Raw genomic sequence first — 14,154 nt, 5'->3', positions numbered from 1 at the left:
CCCGCCACAACGCCTGGCCATTTTTTTGGTTGCAGCCATCGTTGTTTGGCGGGCCCGGGCTGGGGATTCGAACCCGCCACCTTAGGTGTATGTGGCCGGCGCCTTAGCCGCTTGAGCCACAGGCGCCAAGCCTGCTTCAGCTTCTTAAAGCATTTCTGTGTGTCCCTCTGCCACCTTCTGGGGTTTCCCTGCTGGTTGACTCTCAAAAGCTAAAAGATCATAAAGAGGCTTCCATGATGGCCATGTGGACTTACGACTCTGTCTGGACCCTGAGCCATGGCCATGGGGCTGGGTCATGGGCCTGTGCTGGCCACTCTGCTCTGAGGCCCATTGCGGGTTGGGAACACTAGGGGCCAGGAGATCTGTGAGTTGGCTCCTTCCAGACGTCCCATGTGGGTGTCACCTTTGAGTGTCCTGCAGTTCCAAATTGCCTTTCTTTTTACCTTGCACTGTTGACCCATTTATTATAACCTTACCTTTAAAAAAAAAAAAAAACAGACTTGGTGCCTGTGGCTCAAGTGGCTAAGGCGCCAGCCACATCTGAGCTGGTGGACTCGAATCCAGCCCAGGCCTGCCAAACAACAATGACGGCTGCAGCCAAAAAATAACTGGGCATTGTGGCAGGCACCTATGGTCTCAGCTACTTGGGAGGCAGAGGCAGGAGAATCACTTGAGCCCAGGAGTTGGAGGTTGCTGTGAGCTGTGATGCTACAACACTCTACCCAGGGTGACAGCTTGAGGCTCTGTCTCAAACCAAAAAAAAAAAAAACCTCTCTACTCTATTTTCCAAATGTGTTCCAACAGAAATCCTTCATAACTTCTAGCATGGTATCTTTTATTTGTTTGTTTGTTTTAGTCTCACTTTATTGCCTTTGGTAGAGTGCCATGACGTCACAGCTCATAGCAATCTCCAACTCCTGAGCTTAGGCAATTTTCTTGCCTCAGCCTCCTGAGTAACAAGGACTACAGGCACCTGCCACAACGCCTGGCTATTTTTTGTTGCAGTTTGGCCAGGGCCAGGTTTGAACTCGCCACCCGCGGTATATGGGGCCGGCGCCCTTACTCACTGAGCCACAGGCACTGCCCTCTAGCACGGTACCTTAATAAAGAATAAAGTTCTTCTCTAAAAAAAAAACAAAAAAAAGATAGCCCAGAGATGATGTCATTCTGTCAGGTTCCCCTTTTGTCCAGCAGCCGCTGCCTCAGAACCTTCTGACCTCCTGCCCCAGATGGCCCTCCTGGGAGATCTCCTGGAGACGTCCTGTGCATCAGGGTCTGAAGTACAGTCTGGCCACCAAACTCCCCGCTCACCCCCCATGCCGATGAAGGGTGCCCATGGGGTCAGCTTTATCACAGCCCCGTCCACATCTGTCAGAGCTCCTCTGGAAGTTGAACCTGCATCTCCCCATCCCACTGCCATCCTGCCACCCTGTACATGTGACCTTCCCACTGCCCAGCCAGGGGTCGCTGCTGAGTCCCTGCAGCATCTGACCTTGCTGGATGGAGCACCACTCCGCTGCTGTCCACACAGTCCAGCCCACTGTGTCTGCTCACTTGTCCTCGGCCCTCTGTCCTCAGTCACCCAAGGGGCCTCATCAGTCACCCGTGCTCAGTGGCTCTTCCCTCCAGCCTGCGTGTCCTTACGCTCAGACAGGCAGTGTCAACTTGGGTCTATGTCTCCTCTGAGGACGCTCCCTGCTGGCTCCCAGCTCCCAGTCCCTTACACTCAGTATCTTGCTGGCATGGTTTGGTTTCAGTCCTGCTCTTTGCCATTTGTCCCATCTCTGAGCCTGTACCCACTTTCTTTTCTTCTTTCAACATCGGCCAGGTGTTTTTAAATATTTATTTCAAAATACCATGGGAGTAAAAATGCTTTGGGGTACACGATCACCCGAGCCAGCTGCAGGTGTGCCCAGCTCCCAGAGGTACCCCTGAGCCTGCTTGCGGCCTCCTCTGCTTCCATTCCCCTCTTTGATCTCCACTGAATTTTCCTTCCCTCTGTGCTCCTGTGCCCATCAGTTCCAACTTAACAGTAAGTACATGTGGTGTTTGTTTTTCCATTCTTGAGACGCTTAGGATAATCATTCTAACCCATCCTTTTCCGGAGCTGAGTCGTGTTCTGTGGTGAGCGCAAAGCACCTGAGTTAACTGCTCAGGGAGTGACAGGCACCTGGGTTGATTCTACATCTTCGTGCCTGTGAACTGTACTGCAGTGAACATTCAGCTGTCTTTCTGATAGAAGTGACTGCTTTAACGCTGGAGAAGAACCATGTGAGGCTGCTGGACTGAATGGTAGGTCCACTGTCAGCTCTAATGATTCTCCCTGCCGGCTCCCAGCTCCCAGGGAGGCTGTGCTGATCTGGGCCTGGGTCTGAGCTCAGCTTGCCTCCTTGCTGGGCCATTTCCTTAGTGATTGCTCTCAGGTGGTGATTCTCAAAGTCTTATCACTCCTCCCCCCCCCCCTTAGGGCCCTGAGATCCTGCAGGGTCCATGAGACTGTTATTTCTGTGGCATTATAGGATGTTATTTGCCTCAACCTAGGGGAGTTTTCCAGAGGCCCATGATGTCTTCTTTAAGGCACAGAGTAAGAAACTTGAAAGACATGAGACAGCCCTGTTCTTCTCATGGATTCTTCGGTTTTAAAAGGCATATGATTATTTTTTAAAAAGTATTTCTTGTAGGGGTGGCGCCTATGGCTCAAAGGAGTAGGGCGCCAGCCCCATATGCCAGAAGTGGTGGGTTCAAACCCAGCCCCAGCCAAAAAGTGCAAAAAAAATATTTCTTATAAATTTATATACAATTAATGCATACATAATGGGAGGCACCCGTAGCTCAGTTGGTAGGACACTGGCCACACACACCGAGGCTGGCGGATTTGAAACCAGCCCAGGCCAGCTAAAACAACAATGACAACTGCAACAAAAAAATAGCCGGGTCTTGTGGCAGGTGCCTATAGTCCCAGCTACTTAGGAGACTGAGGCAAGAGAATCACTTAAGCCCAAGAATTGAGGTTGCTGTGATCTGCGACACCATAACACTCTACCTGGGACGACAGCTTGAGACTCTGTCACAAAAAAAAGAAAGTATACATAATGGTTTATTATGTTTAAATGGACTAACTTTTTAAAATTCCTGCTCTAATTTATTTTGCAATAAATACAACCACATGAACAAAAGCCGGCCCACCTCTATAGCGGTTTGTAAGAGCACAAAGGACCCTGAGCCTAGGAGGGCTGTGGATGCCTGAGTGCAGCTGAGCCTGACACATGGCCTCCACTGCAGGCCTCCTCTGTGGGCACCCAGTGCTATCTCCTTACTGTGTCCCAGCATTTGCCTGCCGCAGCCCCACTTTTCAGGAACAGAGGTTCAGGGCTCCTCAGCTCCTCGGCTCTTCCCAGCCTCATGCCTGTTTGGGCTGCTGAGGAGCCCCGTGTCCATCCGGCATCTCTGCCTTCGCTGGGCTGCACAGCTGGCACCTTGATGTTGAAGCTGTTCTTGCTAGGTATAGAATTCTCAGTTGGTACCTCTAGCAGGAAGGCAGGTGTCACTCAGGGCCCCTCTGGCACCTTTCCGTACCTTCTCTCCCAGTGATCAGCTCTGCAGGGATGTGCCCCACGTGGTCCTGCCTTTCTATTCTCCAGGAGGTCCAGTGAGCTCCACGGGAGGACACACTTAAACATCTGGAAAGATTGTTGGCTTTTCTCTCTTAAAATGCATCCTGCGACCTGTTTCTCTGTCCGCCTTTGTGAGACCCATTTAGAGTGTGGGACTGCGGGTGTCCCATCAGCCCTGACATGCCTCTGCCTGGCTCCCGCCTTGTCACTGCTGCTTTTCACCTTGGACGTCTGCTGAACTTTCTTGGAGTTCACCAGCCCTTTTTCCTGCTGTCAAGTCGGTTCGGTGTTTTATTTTTGTCCATCCTTTTCTCCAATTAAAAACATGTATGTTCATAATAATACCTTACCCTTTTTTGGAAATTCTGGTATTTGGGTCAGCTGTGGCCTGCTTCTGTCGGCTGTTTTTCTTGAGTGCAGGTCATACTTTCCCATGTTTGTCTGTGTCCTTGTTGCTTGCCACATCCTGTTGGTCCAGAGCAGTGGTCCAGCCCGCGGTCGTCCAGGACACATCTTTCCCTCTGTCAGGCTGGGGCTGGTCGGTCTGGTCCATGTGGGGCTCCACTGGGCCAGGGCTGTCTGCCCAGCTCTAGTCTGGCATCTCCAGGGTGTGATCCCCAAGGTGCATGGGTTTCTTCTTTGCTTTCTATTGTGTGTTGAGTGCCTGTCTCTGAGGGAGGCTCTGGGAACTCCTGTCCCAGGGCAGATGTGAACAGCCTGGTCCAGGCCTCCTCCTGGCTGGGGCACTGCTGCATTGGGTGCAGGCTTGTGGGGTTGACATCTCCGCTTATTTCATCTCGTCTTTTTTTCTTCTTGCTCTGCCTTATTTTCTCAAAATTTTCAGTCCTTTTTTAAACAATTTCTTATTCTAGCAGTAGCTATTTTTAACATCTTAGAGCATCTTCTTATTTTCTCACCCTTTTTGTAGATTTCTTGTCAGTAGATAAAGCAACTTGTTAACTCTTGGAAAATTCATGTAATAAACAGGAAGAGGTTTTTTTTTAAAAAATGCATGTTCCGTGATGGTCAGTTCTTAGGACATCCGCTTTCAGGCTAACGCATCTCCTCCCGGCCCTGGTCACATGGCCATTTGTTCACCTGAAAGGGAGCTGGGCTGGAGGCAGGGGTTTTCCTCACTGACAGGCACAGCTTCTTCCTAGGGCTTTGTGGAACAGGCCCATGGGTCAGTGTGCTGGTTGGGGTCTGTGTGCACGTGTCCTGCTGGGGCCAGCTGGGGGCACATGTCCCTCACTATCCCTGGGCCTGGCATGGAGGGAGGAGATCAGCACTTGCTCCCATTGTATCTGCAGCCTCCTCCCTGCTGTCGGAACATTCACAGCCTTCCTGGGACCCCCTGGAGACAGGTGCCCTGCCTATCTTCCTCCAGAGGCTTCTGGAATGTTTGGAGATTTCCTATCCCTGCCTGCTCCCTTCTAATCCAAGTGAATGAGAGGATTGTCTGGCTGGAGCTGGGCCTCTCCATGCAGACCCTGCCTGGACCCAGCTCCCAGAACTCCTCCAGCCCAACCTCGCTGCAGCCCCCCAGGTGGCCCTGGTCTCTAACCCCACTCAGTCCATGGCCCTGAGGCTCCTCTGTTCTTGGCTCTGGGTAGGATTGGTGTCCCATTGCCAGGCTGGCGTGCCCACTACCACTGTCTTAGGGAGGGGGCCTGTGTCCCTGGCTGGGTGCTGGCAGGTAAGTCATTACCTAGAGCTTGGTGGGGGCTTCTGTCTGCATCTTCCTGTTGAGTGCAACCTAGGGGCTTCTAGAAGCAGCCAGGGGCCTGCAGATATCCAGGGCCCAGCTGGGCCACTTGGCTCCCTCGGCTATGCGGACCCAGCCTGGCACCTTGCACTGCAGGGCTATGGGGGTCCTCACTCTGTCTCTCCAACTGTGGGAAAGAGGCATTGGGGGGCCGCTGAGGCTGATGCTGCTGAGGTCCCACCCCAGGAGGGCAGCCACCAGCCACCCCTCATCTCAGCCCCCTTGAGGAGTGCCGCCCCTCCCCGCTGGGTCCTGTCAAGCAGCCAGAAGCCTCCTCATATTTGGGTGTTGCACAGGGAGGGCTGGGAGTGAGGCACAGGCGGCCAAGCTGCTATAGCGCCTGTGAAGTATTTCAGGGCTTAATTAATTTAATTTGAGAGGTTCCTTTTCTGAGTGTGAACAGTTGTCTCCCAAGAGATGTGGCTGCCCTCTCCTATTGCAGCTCCTGCCTGATACTGGTGGGCGGATGGCAGCAGTGAGCTCCCTACTGAGCTAGTACCAGTGTGTGCAGCACCTGCCACCCCTGTCTGGGTCCTCTGTCCAGGGTGCCCCCCCCAGGGTGGGGGTGGGCATCACAGAGCAGAGGAAGCTGCTGGGTGACAGGAGGAGCAGGGCAGGCACTAGTGAGGGGGCTGAGGCCTTTCAGGCAGGGGGTGCACTGCCCCAGAAACCAAACCTGCCAGCACAGCACTGGCCCCCTCCCACCTTCTCCAGGGCACTGCCTGGGGGTGATGCAGGGCAGGGCAGGGTACACCCGGGCTGCTGGGGTTAGGGGTTCCTCGGCCCAGTGGCCCCCGTGGGTAGGATGCGTGGCCAGGAGGCGGTGGCCCAGTGCACCGCTGGGGTCAGTGCTGACACATGTGCCCAGGCCTGGGTGGCCAACAGCCCAAACCACAGCCTGACCCTCATGCTTCTCACTCCTGGGGAGTGTGGGCGGGTGGGGACCCAAGTCAGACCAATTGGAAGTAGGATGGGGACAGCCAGCCCCAACCCCTACCAGTGCTCACCAACCGACTCAGCGTCCCCCGTGCCTTCCCCAGGACTCTACTCCATGTGCCAATGTGTGGTGTCCTGTAGGAACATGTGCCCCAGCTGCAGAGGGGCAGCCATGGAACCAAGGCCCAACTCCAGGGCACAGGCGGCTCTTTTGGGGTACCAGGTGGGCATGTGAACATGGGGCAGGTGCCAGTGAGCACAAAACTGTGCAGAGAGCACAGGTCCCCAGGATGTGGTTCCCATAGCAGCCCCCTGCCTTACCTGAGACAAGAGTTTGGCTGAACTGGGGCCTCAGAGCTATGACAACTAGCTTCTAAGGACAACCTACCTCCATGCGAGGCTAGGAGCAAGTCATCTGCTCCCCCAGTCAGGACACAGGGCTCCTTGGCTCCACTTGGAGGTCCTCTGCCCAGCAAGCTGCCCCATCCTATTGGTGGTGCTAGAGGGGCTCCCCGTGGCCCTGGCTCCATGTGGACTGGACACGTCCCTTCCAGTCTCTCGGTCTCTCTGCCACTTTGCCCAGCCCAGACTGGGCTGGGGAGGGTGATGGGGTAGACCCTGTACCCACTAGGACACCCTACACTCCAAAGGCTGCCTGACCTGGTGACACGATGGCAGGGCAACGAGCCTCCAGGCTGCACAGACATGGGTTTCTGAGCAAGTGACCCAGTCCCTGCCCCTCAGCCCCTCTGAGAAAGGGGCAGCACTTTGTGTGGGTAGAGGGCAGAGGGGAGCTTATGGGAGCCTCAGTTATAGCCAGTCAGTGACATTGGGGCAGGAGCCCAGAGCCCCCTGCCTCAGTGCCTTCATGGCACAGCCAGCAGCTTGGTCTGAGGGGACCCCACAGGGTGCCTCCCAGGGTGCGGGCCCCAGGCCTCCTCCTGCATCAGGTGTCCTCAAACTATGGCCTGCGGGCCACATGCAGCTCACCGAGGATATTTATCAGGCCCGCCTGTCCTGCTTAGCAGCCGACTCATCCAGGGACCTATAGTCTGGCCCTCCAACGGTCTGAGGGACAGTGAACTGGCCCTTTGTTTAAAAAGTTTGAGGACCCCTGTACATAATGGCTGAGGCTGAGCTGGGTCAGGAGACCTTAGGAGCTCCTCGGGGAATCCTTCCATGTGGGCAGGAGCTGCACCTTGCCAGGCTCAGACACATCTGCTGAATGTGCCAGGAGACACCATGTTCGTCTCTCTGCACCCTGAGGGAGCCCTGTTTGAATCATGCCAAGAGGTTTGTGATTAAAGGCAGGTTGTGTGAGCTGCAGGTGGCTTGCACCGCTCCTCAGGGCTGTGTGCTGTGGCAACCACCACACCCTCGGGCCTGAAACAGCAGAAACGTGCCTTCTCGCAGCTCTGCTGGCTATGCGGTGTGGTCCATCTGAGATCTGTGTGAGGAGTGGGGGGCTCTGGTCACTGCTGCCACCCTTGGCTTATAGAATTGTCACCTTGATCCTGGCCTCATCCTTACAGGGCGTCCTCTGCACATGCGTCCATGTCCAAATCCCCTCTGCCTGTGTCTTGTAAGAGCACTGGTCACTGGACTTAGGGTCCACCCTGAGTCCAAGGTGGTGCCATACTGAGAACCATCATTAATCACTCTGTGGAGGCCTCTTTCCAGATTAAGTCAGACCTCTGTGCCTTGGGATGCAGACACTTCCCCACCTGTTAAATGTGTGCAGCATGGCCCTTCTGCCCAAGGCTCAGAAGCTGCACAGCCAGTGCTGGGCACCTGTGCCAGCCCCACCAGGATCGTTTCAGTGATTAACCAACAAGGTGAGGGCTGCATGATCAGAGTGGAAAGTGGGGGCAGGGCCCCTTCCCAGGGGCAAGGACGTGGCAGGAGGAGCTTACTGAGCATATCTGGGGGTATGGGACCTTGCCAGGGACCTGGGGCAGCTGTACTCCCAGTGCCCAGGGCAGCAGCCTAGGCAAGAAGGGTCATGCTCACCACTTCCATGGGGGAGTTGGGAGCCTTGTTAGAGACCACAGACTTGAAAGGATTGGCTCCCAGGCCCTCTGCCACTAGGACTATGTTGTCCCCTGCAAAACTTCCTCCCAGTGCTGAGCATGGCTTGGGAGTCAGGACCAAGTGCACTCATCTTTTTTGCTGTGTGGTGTATCACCAGGGCTTCCAACACTCAGTGGCTTGAGGCCACAGAGGCACCAGGTCATAGTCCCTGAGGGCTCTGGGCATCAGGCATCCCAGAGTGGCCAAGGTGGGTGCTCCAGCTCAGAGTCCAGTGCATAGGTCATGCGGGACAGGCTAGTGGCTGCAGTTCCTTCCCATGTAGACTCATGCCGTGGTGGCCAGGGGCCTTGGAGCCCTGGAGGACGCTGAGGGTTCTCTGTGGTCTGCATCATCCTCTGCCCTATTCCCTTGGCCCCCAGGCCACCATGCTGTGGTGTGAGGGGACCACACCAGGGCCACTGGGAGGAAGAATTTGACTGTGTCTGGAGCGCAGACTGACTAAATCGACAGAAAAGCCAGGACTGGGCCCAGAGGTTGCAGGGGCAGTTGCAGTGGGGCCTACACATACACACCTGTTCTTCCCTCCTCCTCCCAGCTGGCTGGCCCTGGGCACTTTGAATATGTCAGACCCCACCTAGGCCTTTGGCCTCCACCTACTTCCCTCTTGATCTGAACCATGGTGCAGGGAGGGGGGTGTGTCAGAGACCTATGAGGCTGCCAGGAGGAGCTGGGAGTACCCACACACAGCTGCCTGCACTGGGCCTGGGCATAGCTGGTGAACCCCTGTCCTTTGATGTGCAGGAGACCCTTCGTGCTCTGGGGACCTACAGCTGGTAGGAGTAGGAACCTGAGCATGTTGGTGCATCTTCCCAAGACCCTGCCATGGGTCTTGCTCCCCCAGACCCTGAAACCTACAGGGAAGGGGACCATGACCTGACAGGCCCAGGACACCCACCCCTGTACTCCGTCCTCTCCTGCCCCCATCACATTCAGCACCAGGGACAGTGGCCTGGCCAGGCAGTTCTGGCTTCCCTGTGGTCCCCTACCTGTTCCTGCGTGCCCCCCCATGTGGTATCCTCCTCCAGTCGTCTCCTCCCCCATGTCCCTCCCCTTTGGCCTCTGGTGGGTGAGTCATCTCCCACACTTTTTCAGAACTCACTTTCTTCTGGGTGAGGGGACAAGGTCCCCAGGTGGCCCTTCAGGTAGATACCCCCAGGCTGGGCCGCATGGCGTGGGTGTACAGCGACAGCCTGGCCACCTTCCCTGCCTAGACCTAAGGCCTCTGGAGAGCTGACTGCTGGGGAACAGGACCCTTCTGGGGCCTTGATAGCACTGAGCTGGGAGCCAGCTCTAGCCAGTCTCCACACCCACCTGGCTCCAGGAAGCCCCAGGCCAAGGGGCTGCCCCTCCTTCCAGCCTCCCTCTACAGGGATGGCCTCCTGTTGATAGCCTGTCTTGACTGTCCCCAAGAAGGCCACTTTCTGCCTGGTGTTAGTGTCTAACAGCCTCATGCTTAGTACCCTGCCTGGCTCTGGGAAGCAGGGCTTGTGATGGATCAGCTGTGCCTGCAGCTCTACGACAGCTATAGAAAGTCATGCAAGCTGCCCAGCTGCCCTAACTCACAGGCTGCCAGATCTCAGCCCTGCCTGCGCTCCTGCCCAGGGAACAATGTTCTGCGGATGGCATGTGTGTGCTGGTGGTGGGCTTTTGGTCCTTGCCCGAGGCGGGTAGGGCTACTCTGAGGAGACAGGACACAGGGGTGCGGGGTGCTAGCTGGCTCCTAAGCCTCGACCCTGGATCCATCGGGGTGGCCAGGATGGGCTTGAGGTGCTCTGGCTACTGGGAATTCATAGAGCCATCTGTGAGGCTTGGAGAGTCAGCCAGTGAGGGCCACACCTGCTCCCAAGGGTCATTGGCCACAAGGTCAGTGGACTGAGTGGTGGCCAGACAGAGCTTGGAGTGCAGGATATCCTTCGGGTGTGTGAGGGAGGGCTCAGGACCCGTCAGCCAAGGGCAAGCTGGCTGGAGAGGCCTGAGGGAGCCTGGAGGGTGTCTGCACAGGTAACCAGCTGCCCCAGGGGCAGAGCTGCAGGGTCTAACAGGTAGGGGGCGGGGTTTGCTTAGGGGATGGGTATGTGTGGGGTGCTGAGTGGAGCTCTCTCCAGTGGGTGGCCCCAGCCCACCACAGTATACCCTTCGGTACAGGCAGGTTCAGCCTCTGTGTGCCTGGTCTGAGCTGGCAGTTCCTCCGACCCTGCGCTCCAGCCCTTTCAAAGACCAGCACAATTATCCATGGCACCATGCACTTTTCCTCTGTGTGCGAGAGCTTGTATTTATGCAAAGATAATAATTAGAGGTAAAGTCACAATTGGAAAATGAGCCCCAGCAGGTTGGAGGCTAGGTGGTTAAGGGTGACCATGCTTCCCCCAGAGCCTCTGTTCCCTTCACCAGGGCACACGCCCCACTCAGGGAAGTGGCAGAAATGCCCAGCACCCAAACATTCTGTCCCAAGGACCTGGGTCCAGGGAAACCAGGACGCAGAGAGGGTCATCTCCACACTGGGCATCATTGGTGTGCAGGAGTTTTCAGGGCGTGGTAACAGTGAAAGGACTTTCTGTGCAGAGGGGCCACACGTGAAGGAAGATGGAGACAGGATGGAAATTGCCAGAGCAAGGACAGCAAGGCTCTTCTACACCTCGGCTGCGTGATGTTCATCTGAGCATAGGCAGGAGGCTGGAGGCTATGCTCATTCAAGAGACCAACTATCCCCTGCAGCCGTGGGCTCCAGCCCAAGACTGTCTCTGTCCCCTGAGGAGCTTCCCCCAGGACAGTGTGGGGCCCTCACTTGTCCACTGCCCATCTGAGACGTGTGCTAGCTGGGCAGCAGGACCCAGAGTTTCCTCGTCTGTGAGGTAGATGTGAAATAGGCTCCCCCAGAACAGCACCCAGCCCAGTTGGTACTTAGCTGCCTTTGGCCAGCACTGTCCTTCTGATACTCAATTTCTAGAAAGTCGGCCCAGCCTGCTCAGTTTGGTTTGTTTGAGACAGAGTCTTGTTCAGTCACCTAGGCTGGGGTGCAGTGCCCTCATCATAACCAATGTAGCCTCCACTCCTGGGCTCAGGTGATCTTCCCGTCTTGGCCTCCTCAGTAGGTAGCACTTCAGGTGTCACTATGCCCAGCTAAATTTTTTATTTTTTGTAGAATGAGGTCTTGCTATGTTATCCAGGCTGGTCTCCAACTCCTGAGTTCAAGTGATTCTCCCACCTGGGTCTGCCAGAGACCTAGGAGCTTTCTTCTGGCTCTAACCCTACCTCCCCTCCTTTCCTGCAGGCAGGACCACATTTCCCCACAGGGAGTCTGAAGGCCAGGCATGTGGGGGTGCGTATGGGTGTGTATATGTGTGTGCACTGGACATGCATACATGTGTGTGCACATGTGCATTGGGCATGTGCTGTGTGTGTGCCAGATGTGTGTGCACATGTGCATTGGGCATGTGCTCTGTGTGTGTCAGACATGTGTGCACATGTGCATTGGGCATGTGTGTGTGCCAGACATGTGCACGTGTGCTGTGTGTTGTTCTGTGTGCGTGTGCACGGTGTGTGCATGAGGTATGTGTGTGCGTGCGCGTGTGTGTGCGTGCGTCATCCCTGCGCAGGGCTGGCTATGCTGTGCCCAGCCCCCTCCTGTGTGGTCATTGGTGAGTGCCTATGGCCTGTGTCTGGGCCCTGTCCTTCTGTGGGGTGCTCAGGATGCTGACATGCCATGTGAGAGCACTGTAGTTGTTCCTGCTTTTTTGCCCATGGCTGACCACCTGTCCTCAGAGTGCTGTCTCACCTCTGACCCTGTATCTGTCTTTTGGGGTCCCAGAGCCACTCCTGGGGTGATTTCTGGTGTGTAACCCTAGCTGCTCAACTCTGCTGCAGCATCTGTGAGTTTGCCTTGTGAATTTTCTGAAACTAATTCCCTTGGGGTGGAGGTTTTTGTTGTTGGTCAGCCTGCTTTCCCACATGGGCTGAATCCTGCCTTCAGGTACCTCCTCACCTGGGGAGCAGGTGGCCTCTGGGCTGGGGAGGGCCTACTGGGACCCCAGGTCCAGCCACAGCATGTCCTGGATGTGGTGGTGTCCTAGGCCACGGGTGGGTCCACATGGTACTGAATCGTGGAGGAGGAGGTCCTTCTGCACCACCTCCCTGCTCCTGTCCACGTGCTCTGTCTGAACGGGAACTGGCCCCCAACCCTCGTGCTAGGTCAGAGGCAGCCAGAGGGAGGCCCCAGGAGTCAGAGCAGCCTCACAAGCACACCCTGCCTCCCCCCACCACTGTGGAAGCCTTGTCTTCACACAGGGTCCTGGACCTCCGCTGGCCAGGCCCTTCCCCTCTACTTGGGACAGGAGGGAAGAGCCCACCTGTGGGGCCTATGGCTCCTGTATCCCCAGGGGGGGACCATGGCTGTGGGCCTGGACCACACAAGCAGCTGGGTACATCGACCAGACCACCCTCAGACCTGGGGTGGGACAGGGCACCACACCACAGCAGGGGCCCGGGGGTGACCATGAAGCCACGGCTGAGAGCAGGTGACAGGCCCCACGTGAATATACACAGCATAAAGGCAGAACTGAGCTGAGAGACTAGCCTCAGGGCTGGGGACATATCCTTGGTACATATGATGAAGGGCTAATTTCCCGTGAAAAGCAAAGGGCTCTTGCCCATGGATGAGAAAATGCACACACGTGTGTGTGCGTCAGAAATGTGCAAATGTGACTGACGTGGTCAGTCTGCGTGGGGAAAGATGCTTGATGTCACCATTGGGGCGCAACACTGCACCTCCCTGCCCCACCAGGTGACCTCCTAGACTCAGAAGTGGCTCTTGGTGATGTGTAGGAAGGGTCCTGGAAGGGTCCACGTCTGTTACAGCTGAGCAGAAATCCTAGTTGGCCTCTGGGAGTCCGACACTCATGGAGTGGGAGGCCCTGATGATGCCCCACACCTGGGAGCCTCGGTGGCAGGGCTGGCCCAGGAGGGGAAGCATGAGCCTCTGATTGATCCTCAGTGCTGATGCCATAGCCCGGTCCAGCAGGAGCTCAGGGCAGTGGCCAGGCTGTGGTGGCCCAGTGTCCACACAGGGAGGGAAGGCAGGTGCCTGGCTATGACACAGAGGGACCACAGCACCCTGTCCTTCAGATGGCTTTGGGCCTGTCCTGGTGTCAGAGGCCTCAGGTGCAGAGGGACGTTTCTGCAAATTTGGGACTCGGGTGGGATTAGGGTGACAGTCTCTTGGGAGGGAGGCTGGTTTTGGACCTCAGCATATCTTGGCTCACTGGCCAGGGACCCCTGAGGCCCCAGGCTTCCAGAGGCCGAAGGGTAGACTCACGGGAGGAAGCTGTGGTGGGGGAGATGGCCTCACCCACCAAGCTGTTCTGGACCACAACCAAGGGCTGGGTTGGGAGCAGGCAGCAGGTCCCTGCGGCTGGGGCTGGAAGAGGTGAAGGACCTCAGGCAGGGAGCCGTGCAGGGCAGGGGCTACCTTGTGGCTGGGCTGAGTCTGAGCTATGGCCTCACTCTGCAGGCCTCGTGAAGCTGGGGATCCACTGTGTTACATGCCAGAAAGTCGCCATCAAGATTGTGAACCGTGAGAAGCTCAGCGAGTCTGTGCTAATGAAGGTGAGGCATTGGCCAGGGCTGCGCAGGACCTGCCACCACCATGAGACCCCACACATCCCTGTTCCAGGTTGCCCCTCATGCTGCCCTGCCTGCCTTCCTGTCCTGGGGACAGGCCCTCAGCTAGCCAGTTGAGAGCTGTCCCAACCC

The 14,154-nt window shown here is 56.4% G+C and overlaps 1 protein-coding gene across 4 annotated transcripts in view; it reads left to right on the top strand.

Moving 5' to 3' along the window:
- The window catches only part of BRSK2 (BR serine/threonine kinase 2), a 48,349-nt gene that overhangs the window by 16,102 nt on the left and 18,093 nt on the right, over positions 1-14,154 (top strand). For all 4 annotated transcript variants that reach the window (XM_012813343.2, XM_003802764.1, XM_012813341.1 and 1 more), the window contains exon 2: positions 13,913-14,007. In XM_012813343.2, the coding sequence (XP_012668797.1) occupies positions 13,913-14,007 (95 nt within the window). The remainder of the gene's footprint in view (positions 1-13,912; positions 14,008-14,154) is intronic.

This window comes from Otolemur garnettii, unplaced genomic scaffold (genome assembly GCF_000181295.1).
Source record: "Otolemur garnettii isolate 467f Iridium unplaced genomic scaffold, OtoGar3 scaffold00260, whole genome shotgun sequence".
Classification (NCBI taxonomy): Eukaryota; Metazoa; Chordata; class Mammalia; order Primates; family Galagidae; genus Otolemur; species Otolemur garnettii.
This window is presented reverse-complemented; position numbering and strand designations above follow the sequence as displayed.